Source organism: Apium graveolens, chromosome 6 (genome assembly GCF_009905375.1).
Source record: "Apium graveolens cultivar Ventura chromosome 6, ASM990537v1, whole genome shotgun sequence".
NCBI classification, from domain to species: domain Eukaryota; kingdom Viridiplantae; phylum Streptophyta; class Magnoliopsida; order Apiales; family Apiaceae; genus Apium; species Apium graveolens.
In genome coordinates, this window is record NC_133652.1 from 227,625,271 (window position 1) to 227,648,830 (window position 23,560).

General features: G+C 34.0%; 1 protein-coding gene across 5 annotated transcripts; it reads left to right on the top strand.

Annotated features, from left to right (window-relative positions):
- The first annotated feature begins 348 nt into the window (after positions 1 to 348).
- On the top strand, positions 349 to 23,020 carry LOC141666799 (uncharacterized). Of its 5 annotated transcripts, XM_074472999.1 has the most exons (26): positions 351 to 707; positions 810 to 977; positions 2,172 to 2,246; positions 6,451 to 6,529; positions 8,265 to 8,329; positions 8,661 to 8,750; positions 10,279 to 10,368; positions 10,493 to 10,579; positions 10,719 to 10,802; positions 12,667 to 12,786; positions 13,533 to 13,564; positions 13,649 to 13,784; positions 14,384 to 14,657; positions 14,814 to 14,884; positions 15,117 to 15,652; positions 15,728 to 15,791; positions 16,162 to 16,264; positions 16,455 to 16,633; positions 18,954 to 19,079; positions 19,676 to 19,746; positions 20,444 to 20,506; positions 20,720 to 20,792; positions 22,207 to 22,326; positions 22,417 to 22,494; positions 22,616 to 22,666; positions 22,749 to 23,020. In XM_074472999.1, exons 1-26 carry the CDS (start codon positions 486 to 488, stop codon positions 22,860 to 22,862), a joined length of 3,171 nt encoding a protein of 1,056 aa, XP_074329100.1. In that variant the 5' UTR covers positions 351 to 485; the 3' UTR covers positions 22,863 to 23,020. The 5 variants fall into 5 exon arrangements, 4 of the variants coding, with proteins under 4 accessions (XP_074329100.1, XP_074329101.1, XP_074329097.1 ...); XM_074473000.1 differs by having other exon boundaries at positions 6,424 to 6,529; positions 14,384 to 14,884; XM_074472996.1 differs by having other exon boundaries at positions 14,384 to 14,884.
- The last annotated feature ends 540 nt before the right edge of the window (positions 23,021 to 23,560 follow it).

Sequence of the window (23,560 nt, forward strand, 5' to 3'; positions counted from 1 at the left end):
GGGTGACGATGAAAAATACCCATTTTTGGGTGAAATTACTTAAAATACTTATTTTTAAATTACTGGCTAAAAATACTGTTTTGGTTACGCATTTCTTAATTAAGTAAGTATTATACGCATTTGAGAATTAGGTATTTGAAAAATTACTAAAAATAAGCATTTTCAATTTGAGTATTATCATTGAGATACATATTTGGCAAATGAGTATTATAAAAAAAATTAAATACCTATTTAACAAATGCGTATCAAGTACAAAATAAGAACCCAAATCGCAAATACATATATCAAAAGGTATTTTCAGATATTTTCGGCTATTTCCAAAAAAAGAAGAAGTTATTTTCCAGCGGTCAATGCAGTGAGAAGCTCGCAGGGGCCAAACAACCGGTGCCACAATTTTACACAAGCCTCTCCCTCTCTCTCTCTCTCTCTCCCCAAATACAAAAATGAAAAATCTAGGGTTCGACTCACACAATTCCTAGCCTGAAATGCTACCTACCTCTCCACTACCATTCACATTCAATCCATTACTCTCACTCTCTAACGAATCACCCGAGTCTTTCGACTTCGGGTTCTCCAAATATTTTCCATTCAATTCATCTCTCTTCTCTCGCGGAATGGATCTTTCCAGATTCGGTGAGAAGATTCTCAGTTCCGTTCGCTCAGCTAGATCTATTGGCCTCCTTCCTTCCAGTTCTGATCGTCCCGAGGTAATCAATTTCATCATTGTGTGTATCTTTGTGTTTATATATGCATTTCGATTGCGTTTTATGGTATTATATGTGTATATTTATTTGAATGCTGTGGTGTAGGTTCCGGCAAGAGCTGCTGCCGCCGCAGCTATTGCGCGTGCTCTTGCTAGTTTGCCTCCACATCAGAGGTATAATATATCGTCTAGTTCTGAAGAATTGACATCGATTTATGGCAGTAGTACACGTGGTGATGTTGTGGCAGAGCTCGAGGAAGAGTTTTATGAGCAAGTGAGTTTCTTTTTTGTTTCAATTTTTTTTTGTTTGTTTTGTGTTCTGAATGCTGATTAGATAAAACTTATGTTTCTGTTCTGATTATGTGTATGCTATTAAGTGTGGTGGAATTAGATCTTTTAATGCTTTTGCTTTGTGCGGATTGCTGGATAGTAATATTGAGCTTATGTATTTGATTGGCTCCTTTAGCTAATGTTCAGTGATCTCCTTGGAAATTTTGTCCACTAATATTTGTTTCAAGGTATCTAGATTACAATTGAACCTTCTCTTGGATGTGCTGTTTTTTCGGTTGCTTGCTACTGGAAGATGCAGCAAAGCTGTTATCAGAATTACGAGTGATTTTTTATTTTTGATCTTTAGATTTGCTCCACTCAAGTTGGTTATGCTTGAGAGTTTCAGTTCTATGTGTTGGTTAATTTTTCTGGTATATATTGTTGCTTACTCAAGCTAAAAGAATTAACAACAAAAATCCAAAGAGGCATACGCAAAATTCTACATTTTTTCTTGTTATTATCTTATTAGGTTTAGAGATTGATTCAAAACGAGATGCATGACAGCATGAAACAATGTAGAAGACTTTGGAGGTCAGTATCAAGATTATATTAATTAGTTAGATGATTAGGACATAATCTGTAGGATTTATAGTTATGTTTAGAATATAATTTTGATTGGGAAATTATTGTAGCTTTGTTATAATTTGGAACTCAAGATTTATAATTTGAGGTTAACAGTATCGTCTGAAATATTATTCTTGCGAGTATGTGTTAGAAGTTGTCCAAAAACCTGATCTTCCCCTCTGTTTCTTATTAAAGTAGTACTAGAGCTGTTGCTTCAGCTGATGTTCTTTAACCCAAACAGTTCCTGTTTATTTCATAGTATTATTCTAACAAACCTCCAGCGAGACTCCAGCATTCTTCCATTTGGCATACAGTAGATATATTTTTGAACATTGTAGTGCTAGTACCATCCTTGACCTGCCTTTTTGATAAATAGTTAACCTTTTCTTTCCTATTTATTATGTTAAGATATACTATATATTAACCTTTTCTTTCCCATTTATTATGTTAAGATATTTATTATATATATTTTGATAAATAGTTAACCGATTTTTTCCCATTCTATGTATATATAATATATATTATATGCTAACTATAAATTGTACTATTAAATCTGATGCAAGGTTTTGTGCAGGAATTTGATCCTGTAAGACATGTCCTGGAGAACATTCCTTCCGAGGAAATTGAGTTGACATACTATGAGGAAAAGGTTTCTCTCTCTCTCTCTCTCTCTGATTGTCGACTATATATAGTATGTCTTCTAAATATGAATTTTCCTAGTGAATACAGAATCTCTCTCTCTCTCTCTCTCTCTCTCTCTCTCTCTCTTGATTGTCGACTATATGTATGTTCTTCTGAGTATGAATTTTCTTAGTGGATATAAAAGCATGACGTGGAAATTTTTACTTTTCTATAGCATGAAAATTACATCAATGGCAATTAGTAGACGTCTAAACTTTATGCTCTTTTGTGGCCTTAACTTCAGCTCTGTTGAGTGATTCCATGTTTTGATAATGAGATTCAGTATGCTTGGAGAAATGGCCTTCACTTTTTTACAAACATATCTATATATTGGTGCACGTATATGTCCATGTACTAATTGCAATTTATACATCCCTACTGGCTAGAATGAGAAAAAATAAGAGGAAAGGGAAAAAAAGAACGAGTTCCATTGAAAGAAGTAAATTGAGTAAAGAACGAGCATAACAAGTCAGAAGAGAGAAGTTGTGCTTTTTGCTTAAGTGAGTCGCTTAAGGAGTGTAGCTGAGTTACTAACTGAAATTGGGATTGTTTTCGTGATCAAAACACATTTGTTCTAGGGTTGGTTGAAAACATATCTGGGTTGGCTAAATGCATCTTGCCAGCGCCAATATGCCATGTCACCTTGTTGAGGCAATTCCAAGAGTATTTCTAGTTCTACCCTATTCACCCCCTTATGTTTATGTTCCCTTCTGCCTTAAGAAGAGATTAGTTGTAGAAGTTCAATTTTTTAAAAGAATTGGCATAATTTTCAACCAATAACCCAATTTACGTAATGTAAAGCAATATCGAAAAGTTGAACCAGAAATACCATTTCTCTTTGATGTTTATTATTTGTAATTTTGTAGGTACAGGAAGTATTGATTATACCCTTCAGATAATTTTTTAATTTTAGAAATACATTGAAGACAATTTTTTGTAGTAACTGTGTAGTTGGTGGTGTTTAGATTAGCTGCTTCTTAGATATGCCTTCCGTCACTTATTAGGTGCCTGCTAGATTTTAAGAATTTAATCCAGCTAAATTGATTCCCTTTGCTCACCCAACTCATATTATTGAAATTGGATGCATATGGCTCTGTCTTTATAAAAGTAGGTGATTGAGAGGTTGTCAGGCATCAGGAATGCATACCTGAGCTCCTCTCATAATTATAGATCCAGATTATAAGCAATTATATATATTACTTATGAAAGTGAATAACCCACTTTAAATAATTAACTACTTACAATAGTTATGATTTTTTTCATGTCAAAACCAGCTTGAAAGTGTCACGTTATACGACATTGACATGAACTATGTTACATTCGGGGAGGGCTTAAATAACCCTTTGACCTTACATGATGTTGTTCAAGTTAGTGTACCCCAATATTTTCGGGGCAAAGGGACTTTGATGATGGTGAACAATTACAAGCAAATGTAAAACCATTACCTACGATACTTGGAGACGGGTTTGGAGTGTTCCACTCAACGTATATCCTAGTGTCGGATTAGGCACAATGGAGAAATTCATTTGGACACGGGTACGGTGACATGACAAATTTTAAAACAAATTATATAATTTTACATGTTAAGAATAAATAAATATTCATTTTGAGCCATGTTTATTTTCAATTACTTTTTATTGGGAAAAACATCATAAATGTAATTAATCCTTAAAATTACAAACTAGACATATTTTTTTACGTATTTTAGATCCTATTTCGAATATACATGACATAAAAAATAATAGTACATAATACGAAAAGTGGCTTGTAAAAAAATAGAGGTGCGTGTTGTTTGGGAACATTGGGTTGCAATTATTAGATTAAAAAAAAGAATGTGTACAAAGAAAGTCCGGATAAGATAGTTTATGACACATTGTTTAGAGTATATACCGTATTTACTAAACTATAATAAGCAAACATGGGGATAATTGTATGTAGTTTGTTTAACCATAGAAAGAATAATGACCTTTAGATTTTTAGTAAATAGATGAGAATCTTGAGATTTAATACTAAAGGAGTAATCTGTATTTTAATATTTAAACTAGTTTAATAAAGGTGTAAGGTTCGAATTCCGTCAACAACATAACAAAGTAAGAAAATTATATTGTTGGTTCTTAATTGTACATGTCATTAATTAAACAACTTTTGCTAATTATATTGTTGATTGGTTGGTACTTCGGCCGGTCTACAGGCTTATTTATTTCAAGACCTATTTTAATGGCCAAATTATTTTAAAACAATTTCAAATTAAAACACATTTAACAATTTTTTTACATAAACACATCTGTACGGTCTAACTATTTTAAAAATCTATTTTACGGGCCTCGTTGTGATATTCCTATAAATATTAACTTATTTATTTAAGACCTATTTTAATGGCCAAATTACTTTAAATCAATTTTAAGTAAAACACGTTTAACAATTTTTTTAATATAAACACATCTGTACGGTCTAACTATTTTAAAAATCTATTTTATGGGCCTCGTTGTGATATACCTATATTAAGAGCATAAATATATGAAACATGGATTGTAGTTTAACACATAATAATTTTAATTAAACACATCTTTTAAGTCTAGTTAATTTAATAATCTTTTATAATAGGTCTAACTATCTTAAAAATCTATTCTATTGGAAACCCTCACAACTGTTCAAATTAAAAAAAACTCCAAAATAATCAAATAAAGCTAAAAAGTAAATTATTAACGAGAAGATATAAAATAACTCGTGCATCACACATGAAGCTAGTATATAATTAGTGTGAGATGGATAATATTGAAGTACTAACCAAGTCTAGGGATTGATACGCATTAATAACAATTTTAAATATAGTACTTAAATTATTTATAATTCCAAAGATACTAACAAAATGATATCCTATTATATTATTATTATATCCTATTACATCATATCCTTTATGTAATAAGAGCAAGTAGGATAGTATCAAGTACTACCAAAGATTAAGAGTTCGATAGTCAGTTTAATGTTTGTTCCTCCATATAACATATGTTAAAGATTCGAATATAATCAATAATGTATTAAAATCTTATAGTTACATCTAATATTTGTATAATTAGATTTAAGAACCGCAACAAAGGAATACGGTCTAATAAACATATTATTGGTTCCTAATATACTAAAAAGATAAAGGATTTGAATCTAAACAACTATGAAAAAAAAATTATTACATATATATTCATATTCATGTTAAGTTAATAAATATGTTAAAGAGAACTAGCTAGTAGGCAGTAGCTAATACAGATTATACACTCTTTTTATTATATAATATTACAATGTCCTTTCTTTTGTTTCCTTGTAGTGTCTTCATTGTGTACCCTGTCTTCTTCATTCTGAACCCTAAACTTTTCATCTCTTTCAGTACCTTTCTCCTCCATATTTTTTCTTTAATGTCATCTCTCTGCAACACGACTCTCTGCAACACGAATTATCCCTTAATGAGTGTCGAACGAGTTTGGCTGATGGAATAGGCGAGTCAGAGTAACACAAGCCATTATACATTTATAAGAAATTAGTCATTAAGATTGTTATCAGTATGCATGAAAAAATATATTAAAACAATCCCACTTGCTTAACTCACATTTTTAAAACATTTATTAATTGAGATATGTGAGGTGGTACGGTTGTGTCATCATATATTTCTTTTCTCTTGGTTATGGTATGATAGTTTCAAAGTATCAGTCCAGATCTTGGAAACATCCTGGAAAACTTTTAAACACGGAAATTCTTTTGCATGCTCACAAATCACAACAGTAAGTCCATAAGAGAGCGAAAATGGTAAAAAGAGTATAAATTTTGACTGGACAAGCCTTGGCCACTTTTATCAGTTAACAGATAGAGCTTTTTTTGTACACTCACCTTCCAAAGGCTGATAGAATCGCTTAGAAGTTTGTAAAAATTTACTAAACACTTCCCTATGTTTTATTGATAATGAGATTATGTTGGGGAGAGGTTCTCAGAGCCATCCAAATAGCAGTAGTCATTTTATTTGGCTAATGTGCATCCTTCTAAAGGTTTTACTGAACGAGCTAGCTGTTACTTTTGATGATTGAGTTCTTGACTCTGTATGCACACAAACTATTGCCTTTTCATTAAAATCTTAGTATTTTTATATCAATTATTTACAGATGAACCTGCATTGCGTTGTTTCATAGGCTGCGCTTAGGTTGGCACAACTGGATAAAATATCAGAGCACTTGTCTCGCCATGTAATGGAGCATTATGAACAGATGGGTATGATTTCTGCTGATTACACAATTTTTGTGATCGATTGAAATATACTAGTTTGTTTTAGCTATTGTTTTGTATTGCAATATTGCTATGTTCCTTGTGATTTTGTGGAAGAGCTTTATCAATTTTATTTATGAAAGACCATGTAGTGTAGCAGTTGTAATTCGGATGAACATTAGTGATGGAGTCTTTTTTAAGACTTTTGTTAAATTCCATTGTTTCAGCCTTTTTCTAAACCCCGTCATACATTATACCTATGGATTATTAACTGAGTAAGCATTGTATGTGGTACATGGGAAAGAAGGGGACTAATTTATGCATCGCACTAAAATCAACCCATGTCCCTCCTTACTTATCACTGATAAACTGAAATCTACTGTCTATCAATTTTTTTTGTTACTACTAATTATTTTACTACCTCGTTTGTATAGTGTCTTGAATATTACCATCTATGCATTACATAGTACAAATGGTTAATTGCTATAATCTTTTTTTTTACAAAATTTTGTGTGATGAGTTAGCGTTATTATAGCCTTTGAATAAACACGTCACAAGTGTAACAAATATAAATCTATGAACAAAAAGAATTTGTGTTGCCAAATTAGGAGCATGTCGTAACTTGCAAGTAATGTACTTGAGCATTAAAATGAAACACCATAGTGAAGAAATTAAATGAGATTGAGGCTCAAGGATAATTCTAGAAATGACAAAGTTAATATATGCTTTGTTGACTAGGTTAAGATTTATATCTTGTCTGGTCTCGTGATCACTCTAGAATTATATTTTTTCGATGCCAAATTGCCAATTGGTTAAGATTTATATTTTTTCGATGCCAAATTGCCAATTGGTCTCGTGATCACTCTAGATACTTGATAATTACTACAGATACAGAATGACGTAAATGGTGCCCATGTGAGCCACTACAGAATGATATAGATGGTGCCATTGTGAGCTTTTAATTTTTATTTAGGATATCCCTTTGTTGCAAAAGTGAGAACTTATTCTCCTTCAATTTCTGTATTATAATTGTTATTTAAATAAAATAATTTATAAAAATTATATGTGGACATGTATATATAGTGTTGTGTGTGTGCACACTTACACTACATATAGATCTAGTGTATATATATACATTTAATATTCAGTGGATTTTGAATTTTTATAACTATTGATACTGGGAGGGAGAGTTGAAAATTGTGCATGCAGTAAATAAATCTGTGTATATATTGGTATTTTTGTATTTAGACACTTGGAGAGATTATGTAGATAAGAGAGACACACACACACACGTAACATACTGAAAGTAAAGGTGAGGGATAGTGCAGTGGTATCTGCAGTGCAGTTTGTCCTGTAATAAGTAATGTTGTTAATTGGTGTGTGAATTGTAACAAATAAACTGCGATATCATGAGCTTGACTTTAGAATTATTCGTTTCGCCACTTTTCAACAAGGAACCTCTCTTTACTATGGTTTTACCGTATGAATTTTAGAACTTCATATGCTTCATATGATTAAATTTAAAAAGAAATAACATAAAGAAAAAAGGGAAAGAGGACTGATTGCTGCTATATTTTAGTTCTGTTCTACTCCCTAAAGTATGCTTCTTTAGTTTGATTCAAAATTATTTTGTATTGTCGGCCTGTTTGTTTTAACTTAAGTAGTACAAATTCATTGAGGGGCCCTTCATTTCTAATTACAGACTTGCATAATCTGATGAGGTGTTGATACTTTTTTTCAGTGAATGGGATGCATTTAGTGAGGGAGTTGGAGAAAGACTTGAAGGTTGCAAAGGTCATCTGCATGGTAAGCCAGGGTATTATGCTGTAACTGTAATTTGTTTAATGGCCTTCATTGCAGTATATAAGTAGTATGTTGATTTCAAATATTCGCTCTAAATAATTTATCTATCAGGCCCGTGTAGTACTGTTTGTTATTTTTGATTATATATATATATAGAGAGAGAGGGAGAGAGAGAAATTGTCATTTGACGTGTGCAGAATTTTCGAAGATCTGTGACTTTTTGCTATTGGCTTATTGTTGATTTTACTGTTAACAAATTGGACTTGTCATTCCACAAGGTTCCTTGTTGGATCTGTAGATGATTAAGATATTATTTACATTTGACAATGTGCAGAATGGTCGAAGACATTTAAACTCTTCAAGGACTGAAGTATCAAGGGATCTAATTGTAACCACAAATTCTAGAAGAAAGCAAGCCCTTCTGGTATCAAACGTTCCTTTGGAGTCAGCAATATTATCAGTAATCTAGTTATACTTGTTTGATTGATATTTGTTGGAAGAATGCTGCATATGGTTGAAACCCCTAGCCCGATTTATTTTAGATATTTTAAGGCTGTAATTGTCCTGTTGATTAAAATGGGGTTAAAAAAATTAGGGATGAGAATGGGTGGGTTTGCAAAATCCAAATCCAAACTCGAACCCAAAAGATTACCTGAACTGGGAAAAAAACAGAATCAGATTCTAATGGATTTCTTATAGGATTCCGGTTGACCTGTAACCTGATTCCCCCCCCCCCCAAAATCCACAAATTGCTGCAAATTTCAGTATTCAAGTTCCAGTGAAATTGATATATCCTGTCTGGCATTAGTAGTTGTAATAATGTTCTTTGCGGAATCACAACATGTCTCGGAAGTTGGTATGCATATGTTTACTAATGGATATTATTTCAGTTTATCTAAGAGTAAAAGATTTGTATGAGAAACAGAAAATTATGTGTGTTTATCATACCATTACTAACCTAGAAGTAAGAGCAACAAAAGAATCACAGTAGACCAAACTCAAATCTAAGAACAAAGTAATCAGTAATCACAACAAAAGCCAACCGTTCGTGATTGGCCATCCAATTTAAAGGAGAAGTTATCTTGATTAGGGCATCAGATTAAGATATGTAACAGAACAGATGGTTGTATAGGGACGAAGTGGGTGTAGAAGGGTAGTGGAAGCAATGTGGATGGAGAAGAGTTGTGAGAAGTGGGGAGTGGGTTGGGAGAGCGGGTGTAAATGAGTAACGGAGACCCCAGATCTAAATTTTAATCTTGTAAATTTGTAATGTATGTAAACATAATATGAGATATTAAATGGGCTATTGCTGTGCTCATATGTTGGGTGGTTTATTATTAGGGACTTGGTTATTAGTTGGGTTAATAACAATGATGTACTTTATTATACATATTTGTTTGTTTATCTATTTTGTGAACTTCCCTGTAGTGTACCCAAAATGAGAAGCCAAACACGACCACAGAATCTATCATGTACTTTCATGTTCATGTACCTTTTCATTGCGTGTAACTAATAGTTCAAACCCAAACTCTAAATTTCCACGTCATCTATAAGCATACGTATCGCATATCATGTAGGTATATTTTGATTAGTGTAAAAATTGTTATATTAAAGTAAGAGTATTTTATTGGATTGAATCGTTGACATTTTGTAATTTTCATATGTATACTTCTGAAACTGTCTGTATTTCTATTGTTACAAGTTTAGATACATTGTAATAGATATAAGAAAGTCAAATTTATATTAAAAGAATATTTAAAATATATTTGAATGTTTTCCCTAGTCCCTAGTGCATTAAAATCATTCGAGCTCGACTCCTTTCCACCTAGGCGAGGCCTTGACAACTAGGAATTTGATTGTACTGTTTATGTGTTTACTGTCTAGTACAGAATTGCTTTGTTATCCCTTAATGTGCATATTCGTGCCCTGCAATAATCTCTTAATATTTACAGGATATGCTTCCCATCTTAACTGAATTACGTTATGCACTTGACGTACAAGTGGCACTTGAAGCCCATGTGGAGAATGGTAACTTTTGTAAGGTTGGATTTCACATACCAAGTTTTGTATCAATATATTGTGGTATTTTAAATTCCGCAAAGTTTGTTAGTCTTGATATAATCTTCAGTGAGCACTAGTCCAATTCTCAGCTGTTGAACTGTGCAGGCATTTCAAGTACTCTCTGAGTATCTGCAACTTTTGGACAGTTTTTCAGAACTTTCAGCAGTACAAGAGATGAGCTGTGGTGTTGAGGTGTGTTATGCGAATTGCTAAGAATATATTCTTGCAGAGATGTACATGTGTTCATGTTAAATTATTCAGTACATGTACATCTTCTCTGTTTCTAGTTTAAACCTTTGTATGACTATTCTGTCCTCAAAAAAATTTTCAGGTTTGGTTGGGTAAAACTCTTCAAAAGCTGGACTCACTTTTGCTAGGGGTCTGCAAAGACTTCAAAGAGGAGAGCTATCTGACTGTTAGTGCATCTTGATTATAACTTTGTTCTGCAGTAAATATGAAACCGAACATTAAAATATTACATTGATCCTTACCATCAGGCAGCCATATTTATGGATTTTTTTGTCTTGGCATGGAAAATTACAACTTGTATGTGATAATGCTGGGTAAATGTTAACTTATGAAGTTGTCCTAGTATTAAGGTTGTTTATAAGTTATAGTACATCAATTTGTGCTTGTCGTGATGATACTGTGTAATTGCTCTCTGTTTTGTTGCTATGTCACGGGTTTGAACCCTGGTAACAACCTTTTTAATGAAATAAAAAGGGCAAGGCCTTACCCCCCGCTTTTGTGGGAGTCTTGTGCACTCCGTACGATCCTATTTATTATAATGTAAATTGCTTCAAATTCGGGAACCTCTCTCTTAAGCAATGCATGTACTCTATGTGATGCAATCACATTATTGGTACATACATATATATATATATATATATCATTTAAGTATAGAGGGGCTACTCTAATAGAAACCAATTTTAAAATAGAAACGAGAAACCATTATTTTTTTTAAATTACTCTGAAATATAACACAAATGGTATGCAAACCGATCGTTGAGAGATGGAGAAAAATACAGTGAAGTCGGTTTTAAAAAAAACTTACCCTGGAAAAATCAAATTAAAAACGGAGGGGAAAAACTGAGATTGTGTGTGAGATTGTGTGTGGGAGGGTGCAGATTAGTTGGGTGTGGTGCTCTTAGGGGGGCCATTAGATTAGATTGATATAATGCCTTAGATTAGTTTCTAGTTTCTATTTTAAGTTTAGTTTCTATTTGGTCATTTGCGTATACGCTAGTGATCAAATACCAAACCAATGTTAGAATACAAACTGCAAACCAGTGACTAATTAGTGATTGATAGAGGTATAATTAGTGATTTTAAAATAATTCACTTATATATTTATGACGGCGGCACCACTCTTCTACTGATCAGTATTATGTAATTTAGTGATTTTCAGTAATTTAGTGATTATTTTTTGATTGCCATTAAATTGTTAATATAAAATTTATTTTTATATTTAGTGATTTTCAGTATGTAAATTAGTGATTTGCAGAGGTTTGTAGTTTGTATTTTAGTTTAGTTTGTATTGGAGTATGATTCTCTCTCTCCCTCCCTCTCTCCCTCCCTCTCTCTCTCTCTCTCTATATATATATATATATATCATTTTCCTGCCTTTCCAGTGCTATTTTTAAATCACTAGATAACGACATGCACTTTCCAATTAAAATTACCTGTATAAGATATGATGGAGCAGCTCCTTCCTATTATGGTGTGGCTTTTTGTGGAACTACTACAAAACGTGTGATGAAGATCAAGGAATTAGGAGATAATAACATAAAGATCAAAAATTATTATTAGCGAATGAAGCTTCAAATTAACTTTACATTTATTGAAGTATCTTTGGGGTGATGTGACCCCCAGTCTGCAGTCTTAATAAACTGGCTCCCATCTAGTGTCTGGCGTATATCTAATTTAAAACCCAAACATCCTTGAGTCTTGGAATTCGCCATTGTCGATGTATTATCCAGGAGACTGTTAATAGTATGTTAGCATTCACGTTGTAAACATATCAGTTCTGATCTTGTCTCAAGGTGCAAGACATAATATTTCATCCAATTTTATGCAAATTGGAATTGTGAGAAGTCTGTGCAATGATAAAGGAGGGTGAGAGTTGGAATGTGGTAGATTTACTATGAGGAGTATTTAGTGTCTTAAACCATATAACACATGTACACACAAATATGAAATCTCATCTCTCTTTTAACTCTCTTTGAATCCATCAAAAGTAGTCGATGCATTGCTTTACAGTCTAAGGCATTGCATTACAGGTGGTTGATGCATATGCAATAATTGGGGATGTTTCTGGTCTTGCTGAGAAAATGCAAAGCTTCTTTATGCAAGAGGTTCTCTCTGAAACCCACTCCGTATTAAAGAACATCATAATGGAGGTACGTTGGTTTAGTAAAATATCATTAGTTTTCCATTGATGTGGTCCACTTGTGCTAGAATTAGTACTCTACACTGTATTCTATATTTGAATACCTCATGTACCGTATTGTTGTGATAATATCAACAATAATTATTTGGTATTACACGGCTATAAGTTGGGTCATACTTGAAATTATGATCAAGTGTTCACTTGCTATCTGCTAGGTTATGGGTTCAAATCCAAGAAAACAGCCTATAAGTTATTGAAAGGAGTAACACAGCTTTTTTGTTTATTATTATTAATTTTATTTTTTTGATAATTTACCTTATTTTTCGAAGTCTGTAAACTCCTCCTTTCTTTCTGCCTCTTTTAAAATCCATCACATAAGTTTGTAACTTGTGAGCATTGTTTGTTTCCTTACACAACTTTTTTGTAATATAAAGTGTCCCCCAAGTCATGCTAAAGTACGCCCTGTACAAGCTTATCATGTTCTAGATTTAGCCAACATTTATGTTCATAAAACAATGTGAAACCATAAAAAGTTCCAAATAAGTTTATCATATTGTATGATCTGGAAAGGAACTACATAAATGATGATTCTGATCTGTACTTTCACTTATAACTACTTGTGTTTTTGCCCAACTGTAAAAAATTAAATGATTAGATCTTTATATTTAGAATGTTAAGAGTTTAAAATCAGTGTAAATCTTCCAGTAAATCTTACATTTATATTAGTTGATTCCCTCTGAGATTGAGTTTTTGCAGGATGTGGAATCTCCAGATATGAAAAGTACAAGGTACTTTTAGATCTTTAAAGTTGTGTTCGCCTTATGTTTCTGCTTCGCGTTCTACTGAACCCTGTTGCTCTTTGTTTTTATTAGCAGGCTTACTTACAGCGACCTCTGCCTGCAAATACCTGAGTCAAAGTTTAGGCAGTGTTTGCTGGAAACTTTGGCTGTTCTTTTTAACTTGATGTGTTCATATTATGCTATAATGAGTTTTCAGCCAGAATATGAGGTAATGAGCAATAATCTCCCTCCCTCCCTCCTCTCCCTCCCTCCCTCCCTCCCTCCTCTCTCTCTCTCTCTCTCTCTCTCTCTCTCTCTCTCTCTCTCTCTCCCTCTCTCTCTCTCTCTCCCTCTCCCCCTCCCTCCCTCCCTCCCTCCCTCCCTCCCTCTCCCTCCCTCTCCCTCCCATATCAGTATCAAACTGAGTAATGATTGAACTGCTCCCTCCCCCTCTCTCTCTCCCCCCCTCTCTCTCTCAGTATCAAATTGCTTTCTCCCGTTCTCTCCTGTTAACTTGCAGCTCAAGTTATCAGTTGAAAATGTGTTCAGTTCTATTTTGTTCTCATTATTATCTTGTATTGTTTCCTATCCTTAAGTCTATGGTTTATGTTTCTTATTACAGTGCGATCACATTATGTGAAGTTTGGCTAGATTAATATGATTTTTTGTTTTATCTATTAAATTTTGAAATGATAATACCTGAGTATGTTGGCATGATGTAATAAGGCTTATATATGTATTTTCAATAAGTTGCATGATTCAACACGGCACACACTGATCATGAAGCAGAAGCAAGACAATGATAGTAATCTTTTGTGTGATAATCAGCATGTTTCTTTAGTTGCGGATTCTGATACTTCCCACAAAACTGATAGCACATCCTCTCTATCCATCGGAAGAGCTCCCATTTCAAATTTGATGGAGGAACCTGCGAACGTCGCGTTGTCTGATGACATCTTAAGCAATGGATCTGTTTATCCAGTTCCAGTAACTCCTGAATCTGAGGCTAGAGATGGTGGAAAAGAAGCATCAAGCAGTGGCTCTCCATGGCTTCTGTTGCGAAGTGATGCTACTGTGTTTGTATCACAAACTTTACAGAGAGGTCGTAAAAATCTGTTGCAACTTGCAACAAGCCGCATGGCAGTTCTTCTTTCATCTTCTGCTGTTTGTTCTACCAGTATACATCAATTTCTAAAAAATTATGAAGATCTAAATGTCTTTATCTTACTTGGGGAATCTTTTTCTGGGGTTGAAGCAGTTGAATTCAGGCAGAAAGTAAAAAGTATTTGTGAAAATTATTTTGCAGCATTTCATCGACAAAATATATTTGTAAGTTTCTTTTTGTATTATAATATATTCTTTTTTGTAAGCCTCTCTATGAGTTGATTGAGGTCAACTACTGGAAATGCCATTCAGTTAATCTTGTCCAGCTGTATGATATGCGAGTTTACATACATGATTTACGAGTTCGCAATTTCATCTTTCTTGTCATCGTTAGAAAGTATCAAATGTCTATACGCTAAATCTCAGACATGAGGCGTTCACGTTAATTATTATGCAGGCACTAAAAATGGTTATGGAGCGGGAGAATTGGCTGATAATGCCTTCTGACACAACTCAAGCTATCAGTTTTGCCGGTCTTGTGGGTGATGGAGCAGCTTTGATTGTTCCATCGAATAATACTTCTACTGGCCGAGGTAGTCACTCTATTAAGTCAGCAAATTCAGCTGAAATTGCTTTTAAAAAGAGTGGTTTCTCCTATTGGCTCGAAAAAGGTAACCCATTTTCATCGAAATTGACAACCAAGGAACTTAATGATTCCTTGTTGCTGAACGGGCTAGCTTCTCCTAGTGAATCTGAGGGCAAGAATTCACTGCTCAGTTCCAAGGCATCTCCCAAAAAAAGGGGAAGTGCTCATAATAATGGCTATATAGAACTTTTGGAAGATGAAAATGAAGATCTTCTTGCTGACTTCATTGATGAAGACAGCCAACTACCAAGTCGGATCTCTATATCCAAGCACACAAGAAATCGATCTTCACATTCATATGACACAGAAGCAATAGCGCACACAGGATCTTCACTTTGTCTTTTGAGGTAAACCTTAACTTGGGACTGTAAACTTATAATTATGTCATTAGATTTGAGCTAAAACTATTCATAATCTTTTAGACTAATGGACAAATATGCAAGGCTGATGCAGAAATTAGAGATAATCAACATTGTTTGCTTTAAGGTATTACCTACTTGTTGATTTCTTCTCTTCTTCTTCTTCTTCTTGATTTTTCTTGTTGATGTAACCTGTTTATCTTTCTTGATCCCCCAATCTGTCAGGATATCCTTTTTTTACTGTACAATGAAGTTTGGTTCCACTAGGTTTAAGTATTTTGTGGTAGTTATGTTGTGTTTGCTTTTCTTTATAAGTGGGATAGAAGTTCTATAGGAGAGTTGGATTGTCAAACAAATTAGAACTGTGAGGTTATGATTGAAAACCAGGAAGATATATTCAGTCAATTGTAAATAAATAATTTTAGGAAAGTAACTCAGATATTTGTGGCCTTTTTTTTTTACAACAATTTGTAATGTTGAATAACTCTATCTGACAGGGAATCTGCCAATTATTCGGGTTGTACTTCCATTTTGTGTTCGAGAGCTTTGGTCAACAAAACACTAATCCTAGTGGACAAGGGTCAAGCGACTATCTGACTTGTACGTAATTTTTCGCTCTGTGCGCACACATCAGATGTTCAGTCAACAAAGAGAAATATAGATAATTAAAAGAGAAGAAAGAATCATTTTCTTGAGTTTCCTTTCATTCAATAATTATCTTAATTGAACTTGGCAAAATTCGTTCATGTGGAAAATCATAAAAATCTTGACAATATATTTTGGTTCTCAGATCGGCTGAAAACTGCTTTATCTAGGATTGCTCAAGATTCTGATCCTTGGATGAGATCCAAGTCAGCTCCATCTTCTTCAACATCTATGAATATGCCATTGTCTCATAAGGACATCACACCTGCAAGTCCACTCAGTGCAAATTTTAGTCAGGTGCAGGGAACATCATCTGGTCTCAAGGTACTGTACTTCAACAGAGAGATAAAGCCATAAATTTTCTAAAGTTCCAGATAGGATGCTTTTTCGCACAAGTACAATATTATATTACAGAACAAGTTCTTATAATGACAATTGCAATTGTAACTAGCAATTTACAATTTGTGTTTTTTTCAAAACTGTGGTTCATTTTCTGTCCGATTAAATTTTGGACAAAACACGATTAGTACAACCAAAACAGATTATGCATGATGTGCTATTAGCTGTGAAATGGGGAGGCAAGAGGTGCACAAGAAGAATGCATTACAAACTCTTATTCTGTTGTTCCACAGAGTTATATGGTGGTATCGGCGAAGGATTGAAGGAATTGCACAGTAGGTCAATTCTCATGAATTTGTAGGAAAATGTCAATAGGATAGCAGGGGACCAGGGGTGCATTTTGTAGTTTTTGGAATATGTATTTTTCCTGTAAAATTGAGATTCTAAGATTATGTGCCTTGTGTCCACATAATGGTAAATACCGAAATGACAATGTTCTTAGGATTGCAGATTTGCAGGTATAGCACTGGTTGGGAAGATGATAGGAGTACAATATGAGATAAATAAGAAAGATAATTTTAAGTGATTAGGTATAAATGGGAGTACAGTCTGAGGGTAATTTACATTATAATTCTGTAGGGAGCAAAAGAAAACATCTATGTCTTACCTCTGTGTCTGAAACGAAGAATCCGGTTCTGCAAAGATCTATCACCGGCCCATATTTAAGTTAAATTACATAACATTCTGAGCCCACTTAAATTCTTATAATGACCAGATGTTAGGGACCACCTGAAGTATGATCTGGTGCTAAGAAACTTTCCATATCTAGGCTTAGTTCTTTAAAGTTGTTTCTTGATCAGTTCAGGTCCCCTGCTAGCCTTATAGGATCTGATGTTGTTCTCTGGATGTTGCCATGGCAGAACTTGGCGTTTTATTGGTGACCAGTTGACCACATGCTGGAAAGACTTAGTTGGTGAATTCAGGACTTTCTGAATGGTATATTATCTTGTAAAGAGAGAGAGAACTTTTATATAATTTAACTGTCATTTAGGATTGATCGGGTTAATTTTGGGTTTTCTCAGTAAATCGGTTTACGCATTGGGTCGGGCTTGAGTCGTGTCTTATGTTTCCATCCCTAGGTTAGCATAAGGGCTGTTCCCTAAATCCTTTGAACTGCTCACAACCAAACCACAGTTATCTGAAATTGTGGATATGAAAACAATCATTACTTTCAGATTTTCAAGATTTTTGGAAACCTCAAAAATCAAATTGCCACCACATTTATATAAAAATGTGTTTACAATCTCCAATTTCCTTCTTGACAACCAAGTTAGTGGTACTATTATGCTACTCGGGTATAAGGGTCAAAAGGGACTTGGGCGCGGGTGTTTGCGGCCCTATGAATAGTTTTGAACTTGTTTGCTGCAAGGTGAAGTGTTTTAAAAAAAATGAAGAACCTGACAAGGATCACCTACTCGCACCCATGTCATACCCGGTCAACATGAGTATGCGGAAAATTGTTGAGTCCGGTTAATGGAAGGTACTAGAATCAACTGTTGTCCATCACTTACTTGGTAAATAACTATATTTTAATTGGTTAGGAGTTAGCACCAAATTAGTATTTTTATTCAATTAATAAATTCAAGTAGGAACATTAGTAGAAATTGTGGAACATATGACCATATAAAATACTATTTAGTGTTTTTAAATATTTCAAAAGACCCTGCTTTACATGTTTGGATAATACGAAGACAGTATGTTTATTTTAGCGGTCCGAACACAAGTCAAACCGCGTGTTGTTATTCGGCTGCGATTTTAGAATTGGTTCATCTTTTACCTTCCAACCGTACCAAAACAAACCTGGAACACCCCTAATCACCATGAAGACTGTTCAACTTACTCTTTAACACTGTTAGAAGTTGTAGTTACTTCAATATTCTCACTGAGTTGACTATATTATGTATAACCTTTCATATTGACTACCAATCCTTTCTTCTCTTTCATGCTGATTCTGCTTCTTAACTATATTTTGTCACCTCTGAGATCCATGAACCACCTTTCTCTCAGGAATTAGAGCTATCTATTTGGACCAGACAGAATGAGGAAAATTTTCAAATGAGCAGGATGCTTATAATTTAGTATTGACCTTTATGAACATGGAAAACTGTTTTTATTATAATAATGACGGAAGTCACAGTTACTTTTTTACATTAATTTTTTGATCAACAGTATCACCCTTTTGCTTATTTTTTTTTTGGTAGATGATGTACCTTCCTTGATTCTACTAATTTACAGCGTACTGCAGGAAAGGTGTGCAAGTGCTGATACTATATCTTTGGTTGCTCAATTACTGCATAGATCAAAAGCTCATCTCCAGTCTATGGTCCTGCAAAACAGTGCTGCAAAAGTTGAAGAGTTCTATGTGCACATGGTATGTTCCTCCACTATATTTATATAGGTTCCAAGTTCAGTTGGTAATCATAGTTGCTGAGTGAACTTTTAGCTTATAAACATTATATACCGTCCAACTAAATAGTTTTTGTTGAGTATGCAAAGGTTCTCATGATATCTAAATTTTTATTGTTGATAAATGTAAATAGTATCCATACCTGACAAGTAGACTAAAAGCTGTAGTACTAAAAGTCGAATTTGAAATACAGAAGAAACAGTCTTTCACGTTCTGTTAAAGTAAGGTAAACCTCTACAATTATCCTACTGATTAGTAGAAAATAGTAATAATAGGTTTGTAATGTATCTGAATCCTTGATACTCCCGTTGGTCGAATAATTCATACATCATACATGATAACTTTTTGGTCCTAGTTATCTGCAATATCAGATCGAAAATAATGAACAGTTCCTCTTTCCTTTTACATTATTAGTAATTTTAGTTTACTGAACATTTAATCATAGAAAATAATTGGCCAATGTGGTTGCATCAGCATATTAAAGGATGAGTAACACCGTGTGTTAGAATGTCCTAGATTTGCATGAGATTGATAAAGGATCTATATTTAAACTATATCAGGTAGATTCTGTACCAGATCTTGTTGAACATATTCACCGAACAACTGCAAAATCACTTCTCCACATCAATGGGTGAGACTTTCTACTCTTAGCTCCTTGCTGTATATTTTCTACTTGGTTCTCCTTTTAGTAGATAGTCGTGAACTAATTAGTTGTTGATTAGCATTAATTTGTTTTATGGTAAACAACTGGCCAATCCATACTTGTTAAATTGTAGTACTCTTACTATATAAATTACCATGTTATAGTGATAGTTCTTTGTTTCCATAAAAGATAAATAAATGTTTTCAGATGTTCTAATTTTGCTATAATTTTTTTTAATATTTGAGTGATTGGCAGGTTTCATTATTTGATGTTACTATGTTGACTTTTATATCTGATCACCACAATATTGAAATACGGTTTGACGGTTCAACAACCGGTTGAACCATCAGACCAGTGCCCGGTCCTTCCCACTGGTACAGTGACCGGACTGGTTCTGATAACTTCGTGTTTTTTTAATCCAATGGTACGTAGTCTGAATTTCATGTGGTATGGGTGACTATTGATCACTACTCTCGACTTTGTTGTTATTTAGTGTTTTTTTAGTATGAAGATATATATGATCTTGTGCTAATTTATTAAATATTAAGTTTGTTTTCTTTATCCGAACTCGCTAATATCCGTAAGATCTGTAACATGTGAATGCATTTTAGCACTTAGGAATGTTTTATATATGGTTTCTTCACATAGTAAGTGTAGTAGTTTTGACTTGTAGCCCTTTTGGCAGGTATGTTGACCGAATAGCTAATGCCAAATGGGAAGTAAAAGAGCTTGGTTTAGAGCACAACGGGTATTTATTCTTTTGACTAAATTATTCTCCGAGACTAATTAATCTTTCAAGAAATTTATCAATTGTTCCTTTATGAAAGATATAATAAAAGTTGCTTTTCAATAAAATGCTTTATTTATTGGCTGTATAATGTATTGATTATTTTGTTAATGCTACCTTTACTCAACAAGTCGGCATAATTCTTACAAGCTGAATCACTGAAATATGTGGCAGGTATGTTGATTTGCTTTTGGGAGAGTTTAAGCACTATAAAACCAGGCTAGCTCATGGAGGTCTTAGGAAAGAGGTATAGTTCGCAGTTTTAATGATGCATGCAAGTGCCAAGTTTGGGTATAATACCAAGCCGGCTTTTCTTTGCTAATCTAGTATCTTTCTGAAGTAACCAATCATTCCGCTTAGGAATAGTTTCGTGCAGAAATATGATTCCTAGTTCAGTAAATTACTACTATTTTTGCTTTTTTTCCTTCTCGCTTTATATGTTTATCATATATAAATTGGATGAGCTCTCTACATTATGCACTGTTCTCCCCATGCATCTAGCCTTAAAATCTTTCGTGTATGGCATTTAACTTTACCATAATACATAAATGTTCACCGTAGGTGAATATCGATCGAAGTATGTTCATTTCCTGTATTTATGTAATGTAATAAGGCTAGTACATGTACATAGGCCCTTTCCTTACACACCTGTGAGCAGGATGTAGTTGGAATTACTCTTTCCTTCTGGACTGGATGAACATTTCTTTTCACTATAGACATCTGTAGATATTTTAAGACAGGTGCTATAATTCATCTAAGATATTTAATGGACTGATTTTCTATGTAGTTTCTGATCCATTTTAAGCCAAGCTGCTATTGCTTGGAGGTTTGTCTTTCTGCTAAATAATATCTAGCTTCCATGTAAGCTTGAGATGCTTCTTTCTACTTACAATTTGTGCAAAAATTTAGACATGGCGCGGGGAAATTCCAATTGAAGTACATTATATGTTAGCATGAGCCACCAGAGTTACATGTATAGCTTTACAACTTCAAATAAGTTTTAACAAGTATTGATGGCTTCAACTTCCATGGAATTGTTAATTACTAATGTGAATCACCTTTAACTCTTTCCTCCTCTCTACTAGGGTTTGTCCATTTTCAAGTAAATCAAGGGGCCTCCACTGGTTTTCTCCGGTGGAAAGCCCCAACCCCTTCATTCAATGTTATTCTTGTTAATTTTCTTTCAATAAAACCCAAATTTTTGGGTGTTTGTGTGTCTCTCCTCTTGGAGTGTGTGTTTTGTCTCTCCTTTTGGAGTGTTTGTTATGTTTTTGTTTAGGCATACTTGAGTTTATTCGGTAATGGATTTGTTGAGGACGAATTTATTGATATTTTTGGTGATCTGCAAAGTCTGCATCGGATCTCGAATCTGGGACAGTGGTGATTATTGCAAGAGCTCACCCCTCACAACCAAAGATTGTTGATCTTTCATGGGTTTACACTTTCGGTGGTCTATAGCTCACCCCTTTCAAAGATTGTTGAGGACGAATTTTATGTGTTAAACGATCAGGAAACAAATCATCTAATTGTTTTTATTATGTTATTTGTTTTATCACCTGGTTGTATCGACAGTTGGGGGTTTGTCTCGGCTGTACTATATTCAGTTTAATAAAAAAAAAACGTGACCTGACGCTTGTAAATATTTTCTTCTGCAAACCCAGGTTCAAGATAATTTATTGGAGTATGGACTCGAAAATATTGCCGAAATTCTTATTGAAGGTTTATCTAGAGTGAAGAGGTGTACTGATGAGGGTCGAGCTCTTATGTCATTGGATCTTCAGGTAAGTGGTGTGTGTAGAGGCTCTGCTATTGAGGATGCCAATGTGGTTTTCTCAGTTGTATGTAGTAATTCTGATTGCTTCGTTTTTTAGGTCTTGATTAATGGTCTTCATCACTTTGTCTCCGTTAATGTCAAAACCAAACTACAAATAGTTGAAACATTTATCAAGGTGATGCAAGTATTCTTCAATTATTTTTTTAATAAAATTGCTCTCAGAGCCTTTGTTTCTATCTCGGCTTTGACAACCCCATCAAATTAGTTATTGCTAATCATTGTTACTTATTGAACAGGCTTATTATCTTCCAGAAACCGAATATGTGCACTGGACTCGTGCTCATCCAGTAAGATAACCTACTTCTAATATGCATAATTTCGAAGGTTTTAGTTGAATTATAATTAATGATTGGAAGTCGATTTTTCTAGGAGTACAACAAAAGTCAAATCATCGGGCTGGTAAACCTTGTTGCCACGATGAAGGGCTGGAAAAGGAAAACCAGATTGGAGGTGTTGGAAAAGATCGAGTCAGCCACTTTGTAGCATGTGTAAATTCAATAAGATCTTGAGTATATGAAGTGATTATATTACAAGTATTCTTCTTACCGATTGGTTTTATTTTGTATGATTTACTGTCAAACGAATCAGCGTGGATTGCTGGTATAACCACTAGTCAAGCCTGCATCTTGTTTTTTTTTTGATATCTAATGTGACATGCCTTAAAAAAATATCAGACATTCCAGCAATGAATTTTTTTACATGTGCAGGACTACCCTGCATTCATAATTATCTCAATAAAAGTTTGTTTTGTTCAATATATATTCTGTCCGGGAAATTTTAAGATTTTAGCTTTAATACTTGGTGTGGTTAAAGAGGGTGAAGCTGTTTGTATTTGTATTTGATGTAAATAACTAAATATAGTCTTACGGGGGTTTTGGGGCCTACGCTTTTTCCCTAACCAACCGTTAGAATCTAAATTAAGCTGATCCCCAAGAGTCGAGCCGCCGCCTCCATCCTTTCCTTTCCCCTCTAACTGGGTTTGTCCATTTTCAAGTAAATTGAGGGGTTTCAACTCTTCATTTTCTTTTATTTCGCTAATTTTCTTTGAATAAAACCTAATTTTTTGGTGGTTGTGTTTCTTCTCTTGAAATGTGTGTTTTGTCTCTCCTTTTGGAGTATATGTTATGTTTTTGTTTAGTCATGAGTTTATTTGGTGTTGGATCTGTTGAGGACAAATTTAT